The following is a 20,481-nucleotide window of genomic DNA, read 5'->3' on the forward strand; positions in this document are numbered from 1 at the left end:
ATAGGTGGAATAAAAAAAATGGAATGTGGAATTCTGGATTGGATCCTGGAACAGAAAAAGGACATTTATGGAAAGACTGGTGACATCCAAATAAAGTCTGGAGTTTATGTAATAGTAATGTGCTAGTGTTGGTTTTATAGTTTTGATAAATATACTATGCTTATGTAAGATATGGACATAGTGGAAACTAGGTGAGAAGTATTCACGACCTCTCTGTAATATTTTTGCAACTTTTCTGTAAATCTAAAGTTATTCCAAAATAAAATGTTTATTAAAAAATGTAAATATCAAATAAAAATCTTATAATGTCAGTCTGGATTAAGAAAATAAGACCTAGCTTATGCTGTTTACAAGAATACACTTTAAAAATAAGATCAGATAGGGGGCCAACCTGGTGGCATAGCAGTTAAGTTTGTGCGTTCCGCTTCGGTGGCCCAGAGTTTGCGCGTTTGGATCCTGGGTGTGGACCTACTCAACGCTCATCAAGCCATGCTGAGGCTTGATTCTGAGGCGGCGTCCCACATAGAAGAGCTACAACTCTACAACTATGATAGACAACTATGTACTGCAGCTTTGGGGAGAAAAAAGAAAAAGAGTAAGATTGGCAACAGATGTTACCACAAGGCCAATCTTCCTCAAAAAAAAAAAAAAGGATCAGATAGGTTTAAAGTAAAAGGATGGAAAAATACTTGCGTAAACACTAATGATGAGAAATATAGTATTACTATTTAATATTGGGAAAAAAAGCCCCTTGGGCAAAGGGTATTACCAGATATGAAGAAAGTCATTTCATAATAATTAAAGATAATCTCATTACGAAAACAATAATCTTAAATGTGTGTGCATCTAAAAATAAAACCTCATAATACATGAAGCAGAAATTGGCAGAACTAAAAGGGTAAATAGAAAAATCCATAATCATAGTTAGAGACTTTAATACATCTCTCTCAGTAACTGATAGAACAAGCAGAAAAAAAAATTAGTAAGTCATAGGCTATTTTGAACAACACTTTTATCCAACTTGACATAATTGATATTTGTCAATTACGTAGAATGAATTTTCTCTTCAACTGCACGTGGATAATTCACCAAAAAAGACCATATGCTCAGCAATAAAGCAAGTCTCAAAACTTCCAAAGGGATAACTCATATAGGATATGTTCTCTGACAATAAGGGAATTTAGAAATCGATAATAAAAGGATATCTAGAAAAGTCACCAGATATTTGGAAATTAAGCAACAAAATTCTGACTACCCCATGGGTCAGAAGGAAATCACAAGGGAATTTAGAAAATGTGTACTAATGATAATGAAAACATACCTTACCAATATTTGTGGATGCAGCTAGAGCAATGCTTGGAGGAAAACCTATAGCTTTAATATATTTTATATAATTTGTAAGCATTTATTAGAAAAGAAGAGAGGGTTAAAAATCAATGATATAAATTTCCATCTCAAGAAGTGAGCAAAAGAAGATCAAATTAAACTCTAAGTAGACAAGTAAATAATATAAAGGCAAGAAAATAGAAAACAAATAATAGAAAAAAATGAACAAAGCCAAAAGTTGGTTCTTTGAAAAGATGAATAAATTGATTAAGCTTTAGCAAGGTCAAGAGTAAAAAGAGAGAACTCAAATTGTCAATATGAGAAACAAAAAATGGGACATCATTACAGATCCTACAGGCATTAAAAAGATAATATGAGGATAGTGTTAAAAAACTTTAAGGCAATAAATTTGACAACTTAGAGGACATGGAAACTTTTCGTAAAACACAACTTACCAAAATGACAAAGAAGAAATAGAAAATCTAAATAGTGCTATACCTGTTAAAGAAATTGAATGTGTAATGAAATCCTTTCTTGAGAGCAAACTCCATGTCAAGATGGCTCCATTGGTAAATTCTACCATACATCTATGGAAGAAACAATACCAATCTTACACAAAGTCTTTTAAAGGATAAACAAGGAGAAGACTTACCAACTTGTTTTATGAAACTAGAATAACTCTGATATCACACCCTTAAAAGTACATTATAAGAAAATAAAATTACAGACTAATATCCCTTATGAACTTAGGTGCAAAAGTCCCAAAAGAAAAAAAGCAAATCCAGTGATATATCAAAAGGACAGTACATCATGACCAAGTAAGGTTTATTCCAGGAATATAAGTTTACTTGAACATTTGTAGTAAGTCTATGTAATTCACCATGTTATCAGAATATAGGAGAAAAATATAAATATAAGCATCTCAATAGATACAGGAAAAGTAATAAAATTCAACATCCATTCATGATTTTAAAAATATCTCCAAACTAGGAATAGAAGAGGAATTTTTCAGTCTGATAAAAGGTATCTTAAAAAATCTTCAGCTAACATCGTGATAGTGAAATAGTGAAATCTTTGTCCCTAAAATCTGGAAAAGATAATGATCACATTCACCACTTTTTTCAACATTAAAATGAAGGTCCTAGCCAGTGTATAAAGAAAAAAGCAACAAAAGACACAAGGATTGGAAAGGAAGAAGTAAAACTGTTTTTATTTGCAGATGGCATTTTTTTACACCAGAAATTCAAAGGTATAAAAAAAGTATATGAAAAAAAACTATTAGTACTAATAAGTTAGTTTAGAAAGATTACAGGATATAAGATCAATCTATATTTTTATTTCTGTATAGTAATTGTAAAAATTTGGAAAATAAAATTGAAAATCAATGCTGTTTATAATAGCATAAACAGTGTTAAATACCTAGGACAAATCTAATAAAAGATGTACAAGAATTTAAAAACACTGCTGAGATAAAGAAAACATAAGTAAGAGAAAAGACAAACCATGTTCATGAATTTGAAGATTCAGTATTGTAAAGGTATCAATTCTCCCCAGGTTGATTATAGGTTCAACACAATCTTAATAAAAATCCCAGCAAACTTTTTGTAGAAATTGATAAGCTGATTCTAAAATTTACACAGACATGCAAAGAACCTAAAATAGCTAAGATAATCTTGAAGAAGAACAAAGAGGAATTATGCTACCAGATTTGGAGACTTTCTATAAAGCTATTGTAATTAAATCAATAAAATAATGTAATAAGGATAGAAAAGTAGACCAAAGGAACAGATTTGAGAGTCCAGATATAGACTCAGAAACCAAGTACTTGGTTTTTGAAAACATGTAAATGGAATCCTATATGGAAAATGAAGATCTTTTTAATAAATAGTGGTGAAGCAACTGAATATCCACATGGGAAAAAAATGAACCTTGACCCCTACCTGTCATCATGTCCAAAAATTACTTTGAAATTAAATGAAATAGAGAATAGAAGAACAATAGAAAAAAGTCAATGAAACTGAGTTGTTTTTTTTAAAAGATACACAAAATTGATAAACCCTTAGCTAGACTAAGAAAAAAAGAAGACTCAAATAAATAAAAAAATGAGATAAGACATTACAACTGATGTCATAGGAATAAAAAAGCTCATAAGAGATTACTATGAATAATTAATTATACACCAACAAACTCAAAAACCTAGAAGAAATGGACAGATTCCTAGAAATGTACAACTTAGTGAGATTGAATCTTAGAGGCGTAGAAAGTCTGATCAGACCTATAACTAGTAAGGAGATTGAATCAGTAATAAAAAACCTCCTAATAAGAAAAGCCCGGGACCAGATGGCTTTACTAGAGAATTCTACAAAACTTTTAAGGAAGAATTAATGCCAGTCCTTCTCAAATTATTCCAAAAAGTTGAAGGGGAGGGAACACTTCTAAATGAGGCCAATATTACCCAGATATCAAAGCCAGAGGAAGACAACACAAGAAAAGAAAACTATAGGCCAATTTCCCTAATGAACATAAATGCAAAAATCTTCAACAAAATACTAGCAAACTAAATTCAACAGCTCATTAAAAGGATCATACACCATGACCAAGTGGGATTTATCCCTGGGATGCAAGGATGATTCAACATATGCAAATCAATATATGTGATACACCACCTTAATGGAATGAAGGATAAAAAAAAATCACATGATGATGTCAATAGATGCAGAAAAAGCATTTGACAAAATTCAATATCCTTTCATGATAAAAACTCTCAATAAGTTAGGTATAGTAGGAATTTACCTCAGCATAATAAAGGCAACATATGAAAAAGCCAACCCCTAACATCAAACTCAATGGTGAAAGTTGAAGGCTTTTACTGTAAGATCAGGGTCAAGGCAAGGATGCCCATGCACCACTCCCATTCAACATAGTACTGGAAGTCTTAGCTGGAGCAATTAGGCAAAAAAAGAAATAAAAAGCATCCAAACTGGACAGGAAGAAGTAAAATTGTCTCTGCAGATGACGTGATCTGATATATAGAAAACCCAAAAGAGTCCGCTAAAAAAACTGTTAGATTTAATAAATGGTTTCATTAAGTTGCAGGATACAAAAGCAATATACAAAAATCAACTGTTTCTTTTTTTGTTTTATAATTTTATTTATTTATTTATTTTTTCCCCCAAAGCCCCAGTAGATAGTTGTATGTCATAGCTGCACATCCTTCTAGTTGCTGTATGTGGGACGCGGCCTCAGCATGGCCAGAGAAGCGGTGCATTGGTGCACGCCCAGGATCCAAACCCGGGCCGCCAGCAGCAGAGCGTGCGCACTCAACTGGTAAGCCACGAGGCCGGCCCCTCAACTGTGTTTCTATACAGGAACACTGAACTATCTGAAAAAGAAATTAAGAAAACAATCCCATTTACAATAGCATAAAAAGGAATAAAATACTTACGATTACGGGGCCGGCCCGGTGGCGGAAGCGGTTAAGTGCGCGCGCTCCGCTGCGGCGGCCCGGGGTTCGCTGGTTTGGATCCCGGGCGCACACCGACGCACTGCTTGGTAAGCCATGCTGTGGCGGCGTCCCATATAAAGTGGAGGAAGATGGGCACAGATGTTAGCCCAGGGCCGTCTTCCTCAGCAAAAAAAGAGGAGGATTGGCGGATGTTAGCACAGGGCTGATCTCCTCACCAAAAAAAAAAAAAAAAAAACCTTACGATTAAACTTAACAAAAGAGGTGAAAAACCTGTACACTGAAAACTATAAAACACTGATGCAAGAAATTTAAGAAGACTAATAAATGAAAAGACATCCCATGTTCATGGATTGGAAGAGTTAATATTATGTGCGTATTTCCCAAAACAATACAGATTCAATACAGTCCCTATCAAAATTCTAATGACTTTTTTCACAGAAATAGAAAAAACAATCCTAAAAGTCATATGGAACCACAAAAGACCCCAAATAACCAAAGTGGTCTCGAGGAAGAAGGACAAAACAGAAGGCATCATACTTCCTGATTTCAAAAAATATTACAAAGCTGCAGTAATCAAAACAGTATGGTACTGGCATAAAAACAGAAATATAGGCCAGGGGAACAGAATAGAGAGCCCCAGAATAAATATATCCATGCATATATGGTCAACTGATCTTTGACAAGGGTGCCCAGAACACACAATGGGGAAAGGATAGTCTTGCAATAAATAGTGTTAGGAAAACTGGATATCCACATGCAGAAGAATGAAATTGAACCCTTCTCTCACACTATATACGAAAACCAACTCAAAATGGATTAAAGACTTAAACGTAAAGCCTGAAACTGTAAAACTACTAGAAGAAAACCAGGAAAAAGCTTCTTGACGTTAGTATGGGCAATGACTTGTTGGCTATGACTCCAAAAGCACAGGCAGCAAAAGCAAAAATAGACAAGTGGGATTGCATCACACTAAAAAGCTTCTGCACAGCAAAGGAATCAAAGGAGTAAAGAGACAGCTTACAGAATGGGAGAAAATATTTGTAAACCATACATCTGGTAAGGGGTTAATATCCACAATATATAAGGAACTCCAACAACTCAATAGCAAAAAAACAACCCAATTAAAAAATGAGCAAAGGACCTGAATAGACATTTCTCCAAAGAAGACATACAAATGACCAACAGGGATATGGAAAGGTGCTCAACATCACTAGTCATCAGGGAAATGCAAATCAAAATCACAGTGGGGTATCACCTCACACCTGTTAGAGTGGCTATTATCAAAAAGACAAAAGATAAGTGTTGGTGAGGGTATGGAGAAATGGAAACCCTTGTACACTGTTGGGAGCAATGAAAAATGGTGCAGCCACTATGGAAAACAGAATGGGGTTCCTTAAAAAATTATAAATAGGTCACCATATAATCCAGCACTCTCACCTCTGGGTATCTATGTATATATCCAAAGGAAATGGAATCAGTGTCTCAAAGAGGTATCTGTTCTCCCATGTTCATTGCAGCAGTTCACTATAGCCAAGATATGGAAACAACCTAAGGATTTGTTGATGGATGAATGGATAAAGTAAATGTGATACACACACACACTGGAATATTATTCAGCCTTAAAAAAGAAGAAAATTCTGCCATTTGTGACAACATGGATGAACCTGGAGGGCATGGTGCTAAGTGAAATAAGCCAGACAGAAAGACAAATACTTTATGATCTCATGTATATGTGGAATCTAAAAAAGTCAAACTCGGGCTGGCCCCGTGGCATAGCAGTTAAGTGTGCACATTCTGCTGCTGGTGGCCTGGGTTTGGATCCTGGGCGTGAGCTGATGCACCGCTTGTCAGGCCATGCTGTGGTGGCGTCCCACATAAAGTGGAGCAAGATCAGCACAGATGTTAGCTCAGGGCCAGTCCTCCTCAGCAAAAATAAAAAGAGGATTGGCATGGATGTTAGCTCAGGGCTGATCTGCCTCACAAAAAATAAATAAATAATAAAAATAAAAAAGTCAAACTCATTAAGCAGAGAGTAGAATGGTGTTTGCCAGGGGCTAGGGATGGGGGAAACGCGGAGATGTTAGTTAAAGGGTACAAACTTTCAGTTATAAGATGAATAAGTTCTGAGGATCTAATGTACAGCTTAGTGACTATACTTAATAATACTGTATTGTATACTTGAAATTTGCTAAGAGAGTAAATCTTAGGTGTTCTCATCAATCACAAAAAAGGTAACCATGTGAGATGGTAGATCTGTTAATTAGCTTGATCATGGTAATCATTTCACAATATATACTATATCAAAACATCACGTTGTATACGTTAAATATATTCAATTTTTATTTGTCAATTGTACCTCAGTAACACTGGTTAAAAATTAAAACCTGCCTTAGCAGATATGAACATATTAGAACCATAGCAATTAATATGCCATAGTAATGGTTTAGGTAAAGATAGGCTAATGAAAGAGAATAGGGAGCCCCGAACAGACCCACACATATGTAGAAAATTTATCTATGTTTCATTGTATCACATTATAAGACATTGTGACTAACAGTCAATAGGAAAATGGGAGATTGTATGATAAATCATTCTGAATCAATTGGTTATCTACATGTGAAAAAAAATCACTCATATCATACAAAAAATACTATGTACATTAAAGACACAATATGAAATGCAAAATTATTTAGAATATGTCTTAATTACCTTGGAGTACAGAGATATTTCTCAAACAAAATACAAAAAACATAAACCATAAAGGAAAAGATTGATAATTTTGGCTACAATAAAATTAACTTCAGCTCATCAGAAGACATGGTAATAAAAATGGAAAGATGGGACTTAGAGTGGTGGAAGATATTTGTAATTCATATAACCAGTGATTAGTGTCTAGAATATACTAAATCTTTTATATATCAATAAAAAAGTGGCAAACAATCAAGTTAAAAATGGCAAGACATAGCAGGAAATTCATACAGAAGAGGAAACCTGAAAAGATGCTTAACCTCACGAGTAATCAGGGAAATGCATAAAACAACACAGATATTGTTTTCTCATCTATCAGATTGGCATGACTTAAAAAAGCCTGATGAATGTTGGTGAGGATGTGGGGCATGTATACTCAGCTGATGGAAATGTCACCTGGTACAACCATTTTGGAAAAGAATTTGGCATTCTAGTAAGGTTGAAGATGTAATATCCTTCAATTCAACAATTCTACTGTAGGTATGAACACAAGAAGATGTCTTACATATGTGTACAAAGAAACCTGTACAAGAATGTTTATTTCAGTACTGTTGGTAATGCCACAGAATTGGAAATGCCGTGTCAGTCAATGAATTGGTGAATAAATTCTTAAATATTGATTTGATGAGTGTAAGGCAGTGCAAATGAAAGAACTAGATTGAGATTGCCAAGGAAAGAGCATTTTGTGGATGAAGATTTTTTAATTTTGCCATGAAAATGTGATCATTTAACTTACTTTGCATCTTTCTGTTCATGACATAAATTATCCTAAATTCCATTGGGATGATACCGTCTTTGAAGTAACTGTTCTTACCACAAGAGGTCAGCATTTGCATGGAAATATTTCCTCCAAAGTAGTACAGTGGAAAAACAGAGACAAAAAAATGTGAACTTTTTGTATTTAGATATATTCCTATCTGAAGTGGGTTCTGGTACTTGGGACTGGTACTGACCTTCAACTGCCTTAGTCAATGCAAATTTTAAGTAAGTTATTACAGAAAATGGTATGTATAGTGCTGTGTTAGAATACTTCATTTTCACTTGCTCTGAGCGACTCAGCAGCTCCATGCCACGTAAGTCAAGAAGGTTTATCTTGATTTTGATGGTGTTTTTCTTTCAAGGAGTTCCTCTAATGGCTATTTATGTCAGTTTAAAGAATAAGGGACACATACCTTCATCAGAGGGAATTACTAAGTTATGATTATTTCATGAGGTTTTGTGACCTTCACTCTCACATGTATTATTTTTATTAATACCTCTTAGAGGAAAATGAAGCACTTTGCTCTCAGGGCTAGAAGAGATCTCTGCTGCTTGATTCTGATTAGACTTTCCACTACAATGTTTCTTCATTCAGCTCCAGCTTCCTTCCATCCACTTTGTAAATGGAAAGTGGTGAAGAGTTTCCTGTTTTGAAGTCAGCACCAGACCTACATTAAATTGTCAGCATTGATGGCACTGAATCATAGACTGGGAGTCTAAGACAGCATTTTTATTCAAACACCTTCCCCACAGTGCTTAGCAAACCGCCTTGTGCTTGAATGTGTGCCTTAATGAAAACACCTGATCAATCCATTCCCAACTGAAAATCCTTCAGTGGCTCCAAATAGCTTTCAAGACCTAGTTGAACTGGTTCCACATTCAAAACTATCCATATGGCCTTGCCTAATCTGTCACCCTGTTATATTAATATAATCATATTAATAGTCAGTTTCTATGTGCTAAGCACACATCATATGCTATCATTGTTTTTCATACTTTATATACATGATCTCATTTATTGCTTACTTTTTGAGATATCGCATGCAAATGAGGAAACCAAGATTCAGAGAACTTAAAAAATCTTTACACAACTGAGATTTGAACTTGAGTGTATTTGACTTCAAAGTCATAAATAAATATCATACGTTTCTCATCTTGCTTTTCCTCACAACCATGCAGTCTGCAGTCAGACTGAGTTACTCTCAGTTCCTTTTATGTCTGATAACTTTTACATACATTTTTGCTCCTTCTGGAATGCCTTTCTCCCCTGCTCTAACTGGTCAAACCCTTCTTGTGTTTAAGACTCAGCTTAGTTATCACCTGCTGTGGTTGACCCTCCCTGATCCTCAACTGTGTTCTTGACTCTACTCTGAGTTACAGAGTCAGAGTCCTGAGTAGCTTTCTTGGAATGTGTATGTGGGAGTGCGGCAGGGGGTTGGGGAGGTAATTGCCAATGCTACACTGGAAGAACCATTGCTCTGTGCAGCGCGGAAATCCGTTTTTAGCTTGAACCCCCAACAAGGAAGTGATTCTTCTTTCCAAAGGCAGCAAAATAAGTCCATCTCCTTTGACCCCGGGATATATTCACTAGGAGAGAGAGAGTACTGACTGAAGCAGTAACTAAAGTTTCAAGACAGTCAGAGGGAGTTGCAGGGCTTAGAGAATAGAAAAAGATATTACCTGGGTTAACAAATCGAATGGGCAGCTGTATTTAAAGGCTAGACTTGAAATGAACTTTGAGCCTTTGCAAATACAAATACCAAAATGGCCTGAAAAGTGAGGAACAACAATCCCCATCCAAACTACTACAGGGAGGATTTGGATACTCAGAACGGGCAAATCCAGAGAAGTAACAGCCCTTTCTTAAAATTCTTTTCTGTAGGTTATTGCTGTGTGAGCATGCTACGTGGGAACAGAACCTTTGAGGGATTGTGTCTCCAACAGTCCTCAAAAATTGTGAGCTAGACTTTCACTTAGATTTGTAGCATGAGTGTTGCCTTTCTTATCTACCTATGGCTTCTTCCTCTTTTTCCTTTTATTTGCATGTTGAACAGTTTTCTGGTTGACAAGACTCTGAAAATTTCCAGGCAAATTATGGTTCCATTTTCTTGAGAGGAAGGAATTCTTTAAAGATATGGCCTTATTAGTTTCCTATTTCAAGTATTTTCTTTTCATCACTCATTTTGAAAATGTTATGAGAAAGGGAAGGGAATTAGCATTTACTGAAGATATGCAACATGTCAGACAACTCTTTCACATGCATTATCTGGTGTAATCCCCAACACAGTCCCTGTGATATGTTAGTATTATCCCCATTTTATAGAGGAGGAGGTAGGGACCGAGAGAGATTGAATAACCTGCTGGTCAGTGGGGAAGCTAAGATTTGAATTGCATTGAGTCCGATTCCCCTACCCCAGGGTTTCCCAAATTTTGATGAAGAAGAATTTTTTTTGTTTTTTGGTGAGGAAGATTGGCCCTGAGCTAACGTCTGTTGCCAATCCTCCTCTTTGTTGCTGAGCAAGATTGGCTCTGAGGTAACATCTGTGCCCATCTTCCTCTATTTTGTATATGGGATGCCGCCACAGCATGGCTTGATGAGCGGTGCGTCGCTCCCTGCTCGGGATCCGAACCTGCGAACCCTGGGCTGCCAAAGCAGAGTGCGTGAACTTAATCACTACGCCACTGGGCTGGCCTCCCTGTATTTTTTTTTTTAAGGAAAACATTTCCACAGACCCCTTGTGTTGACTAAAATTATTTTATGTTTTTTAAGTGAACAATCATAAAAGTAGATGTAAACTTCTCATGCTTATGGCATTTATATAACTACAAATATACAAATTAAATAGAAATAGAACTTCAAAATCAATAAAATTCAAATTAACATTAATAAGGAACAACTAATACATTTTGTTGAAATAAAATTGGGGCTTGCAATATAAATTTAGTATTGATTCCTTTTTAGTTTGGCATTTCTGTCTGCTGTGTGATGATTCCATTTTCACAATATTGTTTTCTTTTTGAAATACTGTGAAAATCCTAGATTTTTACAGTGCATCGTGATACAATTTAGCCTTTGGCCCAAATGATGATTTTGTCATGAAATCCGCCTGTGTTCTTGTTTCATCAGCCCATGACAATAAAGAAAAGAGCTTTATTACTGGAATGACCTCTCCTTGCAGATGGGTCCTTTCTCTGCCTTTTTCACTGTTGTATTCTCGGTGTCTGGAACAGTGCCTGGCACACAGTAGGTGCTCAATAAATATTTATGGACCATAGGAGTTAATGAACAAAGAAATACTTGGCTAATACATTATTAAATGTAAATGTCGGCCCTGAAATCTTGTGGCAGTAATAGATTGTAAGATGGTCGTCCAGATGATCCAAAATGTGCTTATACTGCTGAGATAATACTTCAAGATATTTATTTGTTGATTTCTCCCTGTGTTTTCCCTCTGCAGCCCTTCCCTTTCTGCTACCCCAGCCATTCAAGCAGGTACTTGGGTTCTAGGCCTGTGACCTCATGAGAGGGATGTGGTGGGTCAGAAAAGCAGAAATCATTTGCAGGCTTTCTTAGTTTGTATTCCCTAAGCCTCCAGATGAGAATGCCATTTCTAAGTACAGCCTTCCTCAATGTGCTGCTTATCTTCCATTCGTACCTCTAAACCCACTCTCCATTCTGCTCCATCCTGATCTGTGCTCTCGGAGGCTGACTGTTATGAATTGCATGACTGGGTCCTCTTGCCTTTTGGCTTCTGCCTGGATTTGGCCAGTGGGAGGCACTGGCATGAGATTGGGGAACTACATCTCAGTGATTACTTGTTTGGACAGATGTCCTTCCTCCCACACAGCCCCCCATGCTTTGATATTTGGGATCTGTGAAAGGTCATGGAGTTGTGGCAAAACCATGGAGATGTGGGGTGAGGGAGCAAGGAGATCTGAGGTTAAGTTGTCTGTCCTCCTGGGGGAATGGTAGACTCAATGTTAGAAATTAAGTTTAATTACAGAGAATTAAGTAATACATTTTTCCGCACATAAATTTGCAGACTGAGAGTCATACTCTCCATGTTGTATTTTTTAAATGGAAACTCAAAACTTCAAAATTGTTGTAGTGAACTCAATAGACCCCATCCAGGAATCCAATTTGAGATATACTACACTATGTCGTGCTAAACTTTGGGTTATAAAATTCTAACAGCTGGTTTCTTGTGTGCATGAATAAAAGTTGTGATTAAAAGTTACGCTCTGGGGGGGCCGGCCCCATGGCTTAGCAGTTAAGTGCGTGCGCTCCGCTGCTGGTGGCCCGGGTTCGGATCCCAGGCGCGCACCGACGCACCGCTTCTCCAGCTATGCTGAGGCCGTGTCCCACATACAGCAACTAGAAGCATGTGCAGCTATGACATACAACTGTCTACTGGGGCTTTGGGGGAGAAATAAATAAATAAATAAAATTAAAAAAAAAAGTTACGCTCTGGGAGGTAGCAAAACATAGTGGATAAGAATGAAGAATCTCGATTCAGAATCCAGCTTTGCCACGTAACGGCTGTATGACTTTCAGTAGGTTGCTTAATCTCTCTGTTCCTCAGTTTCCTCATCTGTAAAAGTACACGAAACTTTGAGGATTAAGTAAGATAATATGTGTAAATAACTTATAAAGGTGTAATAATAATAATAAACATAACAAGCTCTCAATATGTGATTATTATTATTACTATGATTATTATGATCTCAGTAGTCACTCAAGCATTCATTTCACTAATGTCTGCCTACACGAACCCTGCAATGCACAGCAGGAGGCACTCATGCAAAGATGAATAAAACATTTATCTGCTTCCAAACAGATAGCAAGCCATTCATTCAGAAATCCATTTCTGGGCCGGCCCGGTGGCTTACCGGTTAAGTGCGTGCGTTCCGCTGCTGGCGGCCCCGGGTTCGGATCCTGGGCGCGCACCGACGTACCGCTTCTCCAGCCATGCTGGGTCTGCGTCCCACATACAGCAACTAGAAGGATGTGCAGCTATGACATGCAACTATCTACTGGGGCTTTTGGGGGGGGAATAAATAAATAAAATCTTTGAAAAAAAAAAAAGAAATCCATTTCTTCTTTTTTTAGGGCACACAGCTAGACTACCTTTCTTGCACACTTGCAGGCAGGTATAGACTGTAACTAAGTTCTAGCCAGTGGTTTGTGAGTAGAATTTGCTTGTCACTTTTGAGCCAGGGTTTTTAAGAGGCAGATGTGCCCTCTTCTTACTTGTTTCCTTCCAGTGTTTGAATGCAGAAGATGACAAGGCCCTAGGAAATGACAGCCACAAAACAGATGGAGCCTTGGTTCCTGAATCGCCATTGGAAGAGAACTGCCAAACCACTAGGAATATCTCCCTCATACTGAAATATGGGCAAGAAATAAACTTCGATGATCTTTAAGCCGTTATACACTTTTTTGAGGGGCTGTTTGTTATAGCAGCTAGTGTTATCCAAATTAATACAATTCTCTCATGACTATAACGGTGATGGAACATAGGGAAAGGGTAGATTTTTGCAATCAAATATATTGTCTCATTGGATTCAAATGGAGGGGGAGGGTGGAGAAGAAGCTAGAAAAATGGAATCCTTTTACATCTTGTTTTTTTTTTTTTTTACTGAAGCTAGACCCCTCCCAGATCCTCCTGGTCTCCCCATTGTGTTTCACCCTGGGCAATGTTTTCCCCCCACCTCTTCATCATTTTCTTTGTTCGTAGAGCTCCCAGGCAGCAGCCTCCTCATCTCAACCATGAATAGCATCTGCTAGAAGTGCTGGCCCCTTTTTATATCTGGGTCAGGCTTTGTGTGTCTTTCTGCATTAGTATGATAAAGAGCTCTTCCTGACCCTATCGTTCCTTTCCCAAATGATCAATTGGCAATTTGTACAGTGAAAGATTTGTCTTCCAACAGTCCATAAATAATGCAACTTACTAATTAAAGGAATTTCATAATACACAAGGCACTTAAACTGTTTCTTTTAAAATACAGTATATGGTTACTTTTGGAAAATATTTTTTACATTTCAGGTTAATGCACATCTACTTCTTGAGACAAAATACCTTACTTTCAATCAGCACTTTCTGGAATGAAAAGCCTACACTTTCACTAAATGGCAAAAACAGGTAGTGGTTCCCACACTATTTTATCATCATCCTCCAACCTAAATTATGGTTTGACAGAGACATTTCTTAGCACACCAACACACACCTATTTAGCAAATCTGTATGTGTCCCCAGACAGGCATCTCCAGTGGGCTCAAGTGAAGATTGGTTCTGAGGGTGCGGCTCTGATTCAGGGTAGCACAGGGAGACCTGCCTTGGGTCAGTTCCAGTGCAGCCTGCTCCAGGCTCTGTCTGGAAGCCTCCCTAAAGGGGAAGTGTGGGTGGTGTCCAGTTCTCTCCCTTCTCCAGGGCACTGCCAATCTGCAGCCTTAGCTTGAAAGGTATAATAACACAACTAAAAACAAATCGTAGGTACATTTTTACCTGGAGTTGCCAGCTGTCCTGGATTGACCATTCTCATCCAATAAGCAAACCTGAATCTCAGAGAAAAATAAGCACTTCAGAAAGATCTGGAAGTTCTCTTTTTTTCAACTCCCAAAACCTGAAACCAAAAGAAGGCAATACTTCTTAAGTTGCTGTATGTAGATTCAAGTGCCTACTTTGATAATATTTGCTATTAGGACTTCATTTTTACATTTTAAAATAATATTTCAACTCTGAAAAAATTTACTCTTTGGCAGGTTTTCAGGAAATAAATGCTTACCATGTGAGATTTTAGAAAAAAGGAAGGGAAATTAGTCACTCAATACTTCGAAGCATCCAGCAACTTCTAAATCCCTGGAAAAATCAACACAAGGCAGACCTCTTGCAGGTTTCTTAACTTCCCTATTCTCCTAGGAATGCCAATCTCTCAGCTGGCTGGAACACAATTTGTGAACCAGGACTGGCCCAAACCAAATTGTGGTTTTTCATTTTCTATAGCAATGGCATTCAAACTGGTCATAACAGCCACAGCCTAAAGTATGTTGCCCCACCGGGGGCCGCCCCCCCCCCGCCCCCCCACAGCCCCACAACTGGGCAGAATGGGGTCTGGCACACACATATTTTTCTGACCTGCTCTGTAGAGGGTGTCATGTTCTGGCCCGTCACTAGAGTAGTACTGACCACCTACTGGGGAAGGAACTTACGGGAGAAACTATGCATTCCCCAACCCAGCATTACTCTCTGCTTTGAGAGGGTGGGTTGCCAAGGAAAAGCACAGACTTAAGTGCCAAGGAGCCTCACTTATATCACATCTCTGCCCTGAACCTACCACAGCAGGAAAGTTAACCAGCCACCTACCATCCATTTACCAGTACAGTGGAAGAGAAAGATCACACGATCTCGGTGCTGGCTGGAAATGGACTGCTGCCACGTTATAGCTGCTGCCATGTTATAGCCCGTCTCAGGGTGGCCTTAACAGAGAGTGGTGAGGGTAATTCTTCCAGTGGGCAGAGATGCAAGCAGCATACTTGGTGGCTCACTTTATAAAGAGGGAGAAATGGCCTGAGATACAGATTGACATGAACTCTGGGACAAAAGTGAATGGCTTGGCTGCTTGGTCAAGGCCCAGAAGGAACTAGACTGGAAGGTCTATGATAAGGTAATCTGAGGAAGAGGCATGAGGACAAATCTATGGTTGTGGGCACAAAGTGTGTGTATCTTTATATCTTACATTAATGCCCACCAGAGAACTCCCACTGTAGAGGAAGCGCTCAACAATGAAGTAGACAACATGTCTCATCCTGTGGATGTGGACAAGTAATGATGAGCCTTGAGAAGACCAGACCTCCCACTTGGTGGCAGAATGATTTCAATTTCAGTTTGTGCTGCCCACATGTCTCTGTTAGCACCACCATCCAAGGCTCACAGAATTCCTGGTCTGTTGAAGTGGCATACTGCACAACATTGTGACAATGGGCACATGACCATGAGATCCACTGGTCTCACCAGATATCTGATCCACCAGAAGTAGCTAGCTAGTCTAATGGGACAGTGGAAAGATTATTGAAGGCTCAGCTAGGGTGCTAGCCTTGGGGCAATAACCTGTAGGGTTAGGGTGCTGTTCTCCAGTGTGCAGTATATGCACTAAATCAGTGGCTATGGTGCTGTTTTTTCAATAACTAGAATTCACAGGTATGCGAACCAAGGGATAGAAGTAGGTGTGGATCCGCTCACAATCACTGCTTCTCAAGCTTGCAACTTTAGGCTCTCCCCTATTAAAGGTCCTGGTTCCCACAAGAGAAACACCAGGCAGTAAGTCAACTTGAAGTTGTGACTATTGCCAGCTCATTTTAGACTCCTCATGTTAGTGGAAGAACTGGCAAAGAAAAGAATTACTACCTTGGTGGGTGAAATTGACCCTAATTACCATGAGGAGTAGGGTGGCTCCCACATAATGAAAGCATGAAGGAGTTGACTGGAACCCAGACGACTCTCTTGGGTATCTCTTGGTGCTTTCCTGCTAGGGGTAACAGTAAATGGGCAACTTCAACAGCTATGGCTTGATGAGGCCAAGGCAGCTAAGGACTCAGGGCAGAGCTTCTGCGTCAGACCAAGCAGGCAGCCTCAACTGTCTGGAGTACTGGCCAAAGGTGAGTGAAATCTAGAATGGGTGTTGGAAGAAGGAAATGAAGACTTTATCTTGGGATTCACTTTCCAGGAAACTAAAGAAAGATCCCCAGCACGGGCACAGGATCTGGAACATAGTAGAGAGGCCCTATGTGGTTGACTGTATGAATCTTTGATGAATATATGAATGAGTTAACTGTGCCCTGTGCTCTGTAGTAAAGGTGTTCAAGTTAATTCATGTTTGAGAAGTGCTTGGGGATCTCAGGGGAGAGTCTGCATAACACGTGGCACTCCCAGCCCGTTTCAGCAAGGTCCACTCACATCCCTCCCGCAGAACCAGGGTTTTGTGGTGAAGGCTCACACACAGCTTTGGAATTGCACCAAACCACCTCTATGTTTGCCTCCCCAAGCCACTGCGTCACCAGCAGGAACTCATTATTCCCTCAGAGTCAGAGCAACAGAGAGAAATACAATCTCTAAGGCTTAACCATTTTCTTTCCGCCAAATAAAAATGCCAAGGCACACATGGCTACAATTTGGATGCTGTGTCACTTTCACACTTTATTGCTCCACACATAAGCCAGTTGAACGTTTTTATAAGTGGCTGAATAAATTTAGCTTTTAAATTATCCCATGTACCTTACCCCGATAAATTACCAAAATAAACAGCAAGCGTAATATAATTATAGTGTTGACAGTGGTCTAAGGCTCAGCTAGATGAAAAATTGCTTTCCCTCCACCCCTTCATTTCTCTCTCCTGGGATGGGTTGGTTGGAGATGAATTCTCCAACGATGAGCTGTCTTCTTGAAATGTAATAGTGGCCTAGACAGGCCCGGAAGTGTTTTCCTGGGGCCTAATCGTGAAAGCAGAGGCTTTGCAGATAGGGTCAGAAATCTTGCAGCCTTTCACCCTCTTCCTATCCTTTTTGTTGTCTCTTATTTTTGACATTTTGACAGTCTGACTCATGACTCTCAACTCTTACGTTTCTAGTCTGTTCTTGCATGCTAGAATTTTGGTGGCATACTTGAAGAGATTGAAAGACTCAAAACAATAGTAAACAAGCAAGCAATAAATTACCATGTGATCACTCCTAGGGTTTAATACTTTCTCATGGTGTCTATGAAAGCATCCACGGTTATTGTCTCTTTCACCTGGCAGTTTTTCAGGGCATGTTGTTGTTTGAGAAGGTCTGTTCACTGCCTTGGCCTTTCACTCACATGTTTAAATTTGCCTTTTCTACTGGCCCGATAAAATACACATTTTACCACCCTTACTCACAGTAAGTTGCACATAGCTCTATATTGCTTTTCAAAACCTTCTCACCTCTATGTTTCATCTTTTTTTTTCATGTTTGCCATTATTTTTTCCTTTTTTTATTGAAGTATAGTTGACATACAATATTATATTAGTTTCAGGTATACAACATAGTGATTCAACATTTGTATGCATTACAAAATGATCACCACAGCAAGCTCAGTAACCATCTGTCACCATACAAAAGTATTAGCATATTATTGACTATATTCCCTATGCTGTACATTGCATCCCTATGACTTATAACTGGAAGTTTGTACTCTAAATCCCCTTCACCTATTTTGCTCATCCCCCTACCCTCCTCCCCTCTGGTGACCACCAGTTTGTTCTTTGTATCTATGAGTTTGTTTTTGTTTTGTTTTGTTTGTTCGTTTGTTTTGTTTTTTAGATTCCACATATAAGTGAAATCATATGGTATTTGTCTTTCTCTGCCTGACTTATTTCACTTAGCATAATACCCTCTAGGTCTATCCATCTTGTTGAAAATGGCAAGATTTCATTCTGTTTTATGGCTGAGTAATATTTCATTGTATATATATACCACATCTCCTTTATCCATTCATCTATCAATGGAAACTTAATTTATTTTCATATCTTGGCTATTGTAAGTAGTGCTGCAGTGAACATAGGGGTGCATATATCTTTTCAAATCAGTGTTTTCCTTTTCTTTGGATAAATACCCAGAAGTGGATTTGCTGGCTCGTATGGTAGTTCTATTTTTAATTTTTTGAGGATCCTCCATACTGTTTTCCATAGCAGCTGCACCAATTTACATTTCCACCAACAGTGTACGAGAGTTCCCTTTTCTCTATATCTTCGCCAACACTTGTTATTTGTTGTCTTTTTGATAATAGCCATTCTGACTTGTGAGGTGATATCTCATTGTGGTTTTGATTTGTATTTCCCTTATGACTGGTGATGTTGAGCATCTTTTCATGTGTCTGTTGGCCATCTGTATATCTTCTTTGGAAAAATGTCTATTCAGATTTGCCCATTTTCTAATATGATTTTTTTTTTTTTTTGCTATTGAGTTGTATGAGTTCTTTATATATTTTGGATATTACCCTTTATCAGATGTATGACTTGCAAATATCTTCTCTCATTCAGTAGATTGCCTTTTCATTTTGTTGATGGTTTCCTTTGCTGTGCAAAAGCTTTTTAGTTTGATGTCCCATTTGTTTATTTTTGCTTTTGTTGCCTTTGCTTGAGGAGATAGATCCAAAAAAATATTGCTAAGACCGATAGCAAAGAGCTGACTGCCTATATTTTCTTCTAGGAGTTTCAGGTCTCACATTTAAGACTTTAATCCATTTTTAGTTAATTTTTATATATGGTGTAAGAAAATTGTCCAGTTTCATTCTTTTGCATGTAGCTGTACAGTTTTCTCACCACCATTTATTGAAGAGACTGTCTTTTTCCCATTGTATATTCCTGCCTCCTTTGTTGTAGATTAATTTACCATATAAAAGTGGCCTTATTTCTGGGCTCTCTATTCTGTTCCATTGGTTTGTGTGTGTGTTTTTATGCCAGGACCATACAGTTTTGGTTACTGTAGTTTTGTAGTATAGTTCAAAATCAGGGAGCGTTATACCTTTGGCTTTGTTCTTCTTTCTCAAGATTGCTTTGCGTGTTTGAGGTCTTTTGTGGTTCCATACAAATTTTAGGATTCTTTGTTCTAGTTCTGTGAAAAATGCTATTAGTATTTTGATAGGGATTGCATTGAATCTGTAGATTGCTTGTAGTATGGACATTTTAACAATGTTAATTTTTCCAATCCATGATCATGGTATATCTTCCCATTTATTTACGTTGTCTTCAGTTTCTTTTATTAGTGTCTTTATAGTTTTCAGAGTACAGGTTAAGTTTGGTTAAATTTATTTCTAGGTATTTTATTCTTTTTGATGCATTTGTAAATGGGATTGTTTTCTTAATTTCTCTTTCTGATTGTTCATTATTAGTATATAGAAATGCGATAGATTTTTGTGTATTGATTTTGTATCCTGCAACTTTACTGAATTCATTTATTAGTTCTAATAGTTTTTTGGTGGAGTATTTAGTTTTCTATATATAGTATCATGTCATCTGCAAATAGTGACAGTTTTACTTCTTCCTTTCCAATTTGTATGCCTTTTATTTCTTTTTCTTGTCTGATTGCTGTGGCTAGGACTTCCAATACCATATTGAATAAAAGTGGCAAGAGTGAGCATACTTGTCTTGTTCCTGATCTTAGAGGA

The 20,481-nt window shown here is 37.9% G+C and overlaps 1 protein-coding gene across 5 annotated transcripts in view; it reads left to right on the forward strand.

Annotated features, from left to right (window-relative positions):
- The window catches only part of LOC147915259 (uncharacterized), a 108,725-nt gene that overhangs the window by 9,471 nt on the left and 78,773 nt on the right, over positions 1-20,481 (forward strand). For 3 of the 5 annotated variants that reach the window (XR_015554252.1, XM_087439023.1, XM_087439024.1), the window contains 2 exons: positions 10,182-10,255; positions 13,565-15,343. Coding sequence is in view for 4 of the 5 variants with exons in the window: in XM_087439023.1 (XP_087295149.1) it covers positions 10,182-10,255; positions 13,565-13,723 (233 nt within the window). In the remaining variant the exon portion in view is untranslated. Of the gene's footprint in view, positions 1-10,181; positions 10,256-13,564; positions 15,344-20,481 lie in introns of those variants that run through there. The other 2 variants (XM_087439022.1, XM_087439025.1) reach the window with 1 other exon arrangement.

Source organism: Ceratotherium simum, chromosome 14 (assembly GCF_057802395.1).
Source record: "Ceratotherium simum simum isolate JZ-2026a chromosome 14, ASM5780239v1, whole genome shotgun sequence".
Lineage (NCBI taxonomy): Eukaryota > Metazoa > Chordata > Mammalia > Perissodactyla > Rhinocerotidae > Ceratotherium > Ceratotherium simum.